At 57.6% G+C, this 6,340-nt stretch overlaps 1 protein-coding gene across 6 annotated transcripts in view; it reads right to left on the bottom strand.

Moving 5' to 3' along the window:
• Nucleotides 1-440: 440 nt before the first annotated feature.
• The window catches only part of FBXO31 (F-box protein 31), a 54,225-nt gene continuing 48,325 nt past the window's right edge, over nucleotides 441-6,340 (bottom strand). For all 6 annotated transcript variants that reach the window (XM_030924836.1, XM_030924837.1, XM_010355593.2 and 3 more), the window contains one exon: nucleotides 441-2,631. In XM_030924836.1, the coding sequence (XP_030780696.1) occupies nucleotides 2,409-2,631 (223 nt within the window). In that variant the 3' untranslated portion in view covers nucleotides 441-2,408. The remainder of the gene's footprint in view (nucleotides 2,632-6,340) is intronic.

The following is a 6,340-nucleotide window of genomic DNA, read 5'->3' as shown; positions in this document are numbered from 1 at the left end:
GGTTACTCAGTCTCCTCCTTGGAAACGGTTTTATCCAGCTCTCAGCTGCCCTCCAATGATATCAGCCCTTCCGAGTTCTCACCTGCAGCTTCCCCTGAGAGGGTGGGTGCCTTCCCCCATAAGGGAAGCTGCTGTGTTTTGAGACGTGCAGATTCTGTGCGTGTCCCTACAGAACCGGAGCCAAGAACTGGGTAAGAACGCATTGGAGTGGAAAAAACAAGGCCTGTAGTCACAACTGGAGGGACTGGCTGTGCGGCCAAAAAGGCCTCCCTTTCCTGGCTGTGTAGCTCTGGCCCTGCCTGGCGTCACCACAGGTCACCACCACGGACAGAACCCCCAACACACACACCAGAACCAGGAGCCACATGAGCTGACCAACAGCCCATGGCTGAGACATGATGGGTGGAAGCCATTTCTATACCCAAACACTGGAAGCGTACTTGAGATCTGAGATTCCTTTAATCAGAAGCACTCGTCTCCTGCAGTGTGCTCTTCAAGCCCCAGAGGGTGCGCCTCTGATGGACTGGGTCCCTTAGAGCCAGTCTCGGGCTCTTGGTAAAAATGCATTTGCTTGATTTTATTTAAACAATGGTGAATCTCCAATGGTGCCAAGTCTACATGCCAAGGGTCCTCCAGGCTGCAAGGCCACAGTCACTGTCACTCAGGGACCACCTCATTTGGCACGAGAGAAAAACAGTGACCACCACAGAGGGCAGGGAGTGACAAAGCTTGTAGGCTAATGCTGCAAAAGCCGCTAGAAACTGGGGCCACACACGAGAGCCAGCAGGAGCTCCTGGGGGTCTGTGTGGCTCACAGGTGGGTGGCCCTGCTGCCACCTGGAGAGGCACCTCCTCCACTGGCTTTTCTCCTGAGTCTTTCTCCCAGGCCAGCCAGATTACCAGGGGCCTTTGCCAATTCTCTGACTCGGGGACGCGAAGAAAGAATTTGCCAAATGCACTGAGGCTGGGCAATGGGAATTCTTTTTTTTTTTTTTTAAAGGCCAGTCAAGGAGAAATTCACCAGGAAAACGTTTCCCAGGACATCCTCAGGTTGGTCTCCACACAAAGGCACACAGACTGTCATCTTCCCAGGGTCCCTCACCAGCAGGACGTGTCCAGGGTGCGCAGCACAAGGGCTTGGAGCAGCCCAGACACAAGGACAAGCGGCAGAGAGGGAAGACTCGCTGGGGACGCCCACTCAGGCACAGAGCTGGCTGCGGGCTGGGGGAAGGGCCAGCTCCAGGCACCGTACTCTGTTCTTCAGGAGATGCCAACCTCAGCCAAGACCTCAGACGGGGCCCCACACACAGGTTAACACGACACGGGGCATACAGCCCTGGAGGCGTCAGTCCACGGCGTCTCCAAGCTGGAGGGTCCCACTTTCCAAAGTGTGTCCCCAGATGCAGATGTGGCTTTTCTAGAAAGCCGTCCCCTCACCTGCAAAGGGGTTTCCTCGTCACCTCCTGTGGGCACTCCTGGCACCTGTGTGAACCACACACTGCTTCAGACAAGCGGGTCTGGAGTCTTGCATTCTGGAGGAAGTGCTGACAGCTTGGTTTTGACACCATATGTGTGCAGGGAGGAAGGCAGGGACAAAACAAATGCCCTGTCTGGAACAGGCCGTCAAGGACAGTCAAGTGGCTGGAACAATGGCCTTGGCTCCAAAGCTGGAGAAGAGGGGCCGGGGCAGGTGAGTGGGCTGGGCCGTGCATTCACAGTGACATTCCCTAGTGACTCAGATCACTAAGCCCACTCCACAGGTGGGGAAGGCTGAGATCAGAGGTGAAATGCGTCTGTCCAAACTCCAAGCGAGCCGGTAGAGAAACGGGGATTCACTCCAGAGTCCCGGCCCCAAGCCTGAGATCCTGTCAACGTCCCGAGCTTGCTCTCCGCACACTGTGCCCATCACACCTGCGCTGCCTGAGCTGTCTGCCTCTTCCTGACTCCCTCCCAGAGGCCACTGCTGGCCGGCTTCCCCCAACAGGGGTGGAGTGCAAGACATGCGTCTCACACACGACCCAGTCTATCATTCTATCCGCTCATGGGAAAAGAGCGCCAGAGGAGGGTCCTGTTTCCTGAGAAAACCGTCAGCCAGCCCAGGGTGCGGCAACCCCACGGCTTCAATTCTCACGCGGTCCCGCGGCTGTCCCCCTAGATCCGCTGTATTCCGGCTCGTTCTCTCTTTTTTTGGTAAGACATGCTCAGCTTCTTCCATCATGGCACTGACAGATATGCAGGTCTATGTCACACTCTCTACATAAAGTGCTGGGGGGTGGCTGGGCTGGGACCCCCGACGAGGTGTGCGTTCTGGTCAAAAGGCCAGATTTCCAAAGTGCATGCTGCTGCTATTCACAGGTCAGAGTCCAGAGCCCCAGAGCCCCTGGGATGTGGCCGCAAGGACGTGGCTGGTCAGGAAGTGAGGGACTGAATGTTCTTGAGCATCTCGTCGAAGGCCTGTGGGGACGGCGCATCTGCGTTCCGGAAGGTGGCCTGGACCCGGCTGTACAGGCTGAAGGATTTCAGCTCCAGCCAGACGAACCCGAAGCGGTCCTCATCGAAGAGGATGAAGACCCCGGGGGTGCGTTCAGGGCTGGTGAAGCCGTGGCCCGCGATGAGGCCTGTGCCATAAAAACTGAACAGAAACAAGAGGGAAAGTGTGAGCTAGGGGAGGGGCCGAGTCAAGTGCACGCCACATCCACCATTCTGCCACCTCCTCTGTGCCACAAGAGCCACATCCACCATTCTGCCACCTCCCTGTGCCACAAGAGCCACATCCACCATTCTGCCACCTCCCTGTGCCACAAGAGCCACATCCACCATTCTGCCACCTCCTCTGTGCCACAAGAGCCACATCCACCATTCTGCCACCTCCCTCTGTGCCACAAGAGCCACATCCACCATTCTGCGGCCTCCTCTGTGCCACAAGAGCCACATCCACCATTCTGCCACCTCCCTCTGTGCCACAAGAGCCACATCCACCATTCTGCCACCTCCCTCTGTGCCACAAGAGCCACATCCACCATTCTGCGACCTCCCTGTGCCACAAGAGCCACATCCACCATTCTGCGACCTCCCTGTGCCACAAGAGCCACATCCACCATTCTGCCACCTCCTCTGTGCCACAAGAGCCACATCCACCATTCTGCCACCTCCCTCTGTGCCACAAGAGCCACAACCACCATTCTGCCACCTCCCTCTGTGCCACAAGAGCCACATCCACCATTCTGCCACCTCCCTCTGTGCCACAAGAGCCACATCCACCATTCTGCCACCTCCTCTGTGCCACAAGAGCCACATCCACCATTCTGCCACCTCCCTCTGTGCCACAAGAGCCACATCCACCATTCTGCGACCTCCTCTGTGCCACAAGAGCCACATCCACCATTCTGCGACCTCCTCTGTGCCACAAGAGCCACATCCACCATTCTGCCACCTCCCTCTGTGCCACAAGAGCCACATCCACCATTCTGCCACCTCCTCTGTGCCACAAGAGCCACATCCACCATTCTGCCACCTCCCTCTGTGCCACAAGAGCCACATCCACCATTCTGCGACCTCCCTGTGCCACAAGAGCCACATCCACCATTCTGCCACCTCCTCTGTGCCACAAGAGCCACATCCACAATTCTGCCACCTCCTCTGTGCCACAAGAGCCACATCCACCATTCTGCCACCTCCCTCTGTGCCACAAGAGCCACATCCACCATTCTGCGACCTCCTCTGTGCCACGAGAGCCACATCCACCATTCTGCGGCCTCCTCTGTGCCACGAGAGCCACATCCACCATTCTGCGACCTCCCTGTGCCACGAGAGCCACATCCACCATTCTGCGACCTCCCTGTGCCACGAGAGCCACATCCACCATTCTGCCGCCTCCTCTGTGCCACGAGAGCCACATCCACCATTCTGCCACCTCCCTCTGTGCCACGAGAGCCACATCCACCATTCTGCCACCTCCTCTGTGCCACGAGAGCCACATCCACCATTCTGCCACCTCCCTCTGTGCCACGAGAGCCACATCCACCATTCTGCCACCTCCTCTGTGCCACGAGAGCCACATCCACCATTCTGCCACCTCCTCTGTGCCACGAGAGCCACATCCACCATTCTGCGACCTCCTCTGTGCCACGAGAGCCACATCCACCATTCTGCGGCCTCCTCTGTGCCACGAGAGCCACATCCACCATTCTGCGACCTCCCTGTGCCACGAGAGCCACATCCACCATTCTGCGACCTCTCTGTGCCACGAGAGCCACATCCACCATTCTGCGACCTCCCTGTGCCACGAGAGCCACATCCACCATTCTGCCACCTCCTCTGTGCCACGAGAGCCACATCCACCATTCTGCCACCTCCTCTGTGCCACGAGAGCCACATCCACCATTCTGCCACCTCCCTCTGTGCCACGAGAGCCACATCCACCATTCTGCCACCTCCTCTGTGCCACGAGAGCCACATCCACCATTCTGCCACCTCCCTCTGTGCCACGAGAGCCACATCCACCATTCTGCCACCTCCTCTGTGCCACGAGAGCCACATCCACCATTCTGCGACCTCCCTGTGCCACGAGAGCCACATCCACCATTCTGCGACCTCCCTGTGCCACGAGAGCCACATCCACCATTCTGCGACCTCCCTGTGCCACGAGAGCCACATCCACCATTCTGCCACCTCCTCTGTGCCACGAGAGCCACATCCACCATTCTGCCACCTCCTCTGTGCCACGAGAGCCACATCCACCATTCTGCCACCTCCCTCTGTGCCACGAGAGCCACATCCACCATTCTGCCACCTCCTCTGTGCCACGAGAGCCACATCCACCATTCTGCCACCTCCCTCTGTGCCACGAGAGCCACATCCACCATTCTGCCACCTCCTCTGTGCCACGAGAGCCACATCCACCATTCTGCCACCTCCCTCTGTGCCACGAGAGCCACATCCACCATTCTGCCACCTCCTCTGTGCCACGAGAGCCACATCCACCATTCTGCCACCTCCCTCTGTGCCACGAGAGCCACATCCACCATTCTGCGACCTCCCTCTGTGCCACAAGAGCCACATCCACCATTCTGCGACCTCCCTCTGTGCCACAAGAGCCACATCCACCATTCTGCGACCTCCCTCTGTGCCACAAGAGCCACATCCACCATTCTGCGACCTCCCTCTCTGCCAAAAGAGCCACATCCACCATTCTGCGACCTCCCTCTGTGCCACAAGAGCCACATCCACCATTCTGCGACCTCCCTCTGTGCCACAAGAGCCACATCCACTATTCATCAGCCAGACGCTGACTCCCAGAGCCAGCCTGTCTCTGCAGGGGCAGCTGGGGGCATGGGCTGAGCCTGTCTCTGAAGGGGTAGCTATGGGCACAGGCCGAGCCCACCTGATGATGGACGCAGAGGCCAGAGCTCGGGGCTGCTCGGCGGATGGGCACTGACTCGCAGTGCCCATGAGAGGGATTCACCCACTGACTGCACACTGCTGAGTCACTGAACGAAAACAAGAGGTCTCTGCAGGTTCAAAGAGCTCTGATCCAAAACACACGTTTCATAAAGCAGTCCCAACGTGGAAAAAAAAAATCTTCATTTCTGGGAGTTATGTCCCCACACAAACAATGAGCTCTAACACAGACAGCCTGCGGCTGACACTAACTCCGAAGGAGGAACTCGCAAATACCCACTTATGGCTTTGAGGTCAACATCAGACAGGAAGACACTTATGTCTGTCTTGCAAGCAGCTAAATTCTTCCAACAGATGACAAGAAGTAAGGGGCTGGCCTGGAGTCACCCACTGAGGCTCTAAAGGCCCCGGGGTGAACAGGCCCACGGACCAGGACCTGGGCCTGAGGCTTCTCAGGTGCGGGAAGAGGTTCCAGGGCCCAGAGGCAGGTGCAGCCATCGCACTGTGGTCAGAACAAAAGCAACAGGCACTCCCTGTATAGGTGCCGTGGCCAGGCCCTGCAGACCCGTAACTAGACAGGGAAGGGCCCAGGAGCCCCCATATTCAGCACAGCAGGGACTGTCCTGCAGGTTAGCTGGGGAAAGGGGCTGGACAGGGCTTCCTGGTCAGTGGCCACAGCACGTGCTGCGACTCGCAAACTGGGTCTGAGCTGGTTGTGAAGTATGGGGGGTTTTGAGATTTTTGAAGGGTAACAGAGCTTTTTCCTTTTTTAGCTATTCAAATATTTACATCAGCTAAAACAACACTACAACACTATTTGCATGCCTCTCTCTCTAAACCCCAGTCACCATTATCATACATGGGAACATGAAGAAAGCCCCACCCAGACATCCAAACCCCTCCAGGAGCTGGGCCGGTTGCACCCTTCCCTCCACGACGGC

The sequence above is a fragment of the Rhinopithecus roxellana genome, chromosome 20, assembly GCF_007565055.1.
Source record: "Rhinopithecus roxellana isolate Shanxi Qingling chromosome 20, ASM756505v1, whole genome shotgun sequence".
NCBI lineage: Eukaryota > Metazoa > Chordata > Mammalia > Primates > Cercopithecidae > Rhinopithecus > Rhinopithecus roxellana.
This window is presented reverse-complemented; position numbering and strand designations above follow the sequence as displayed.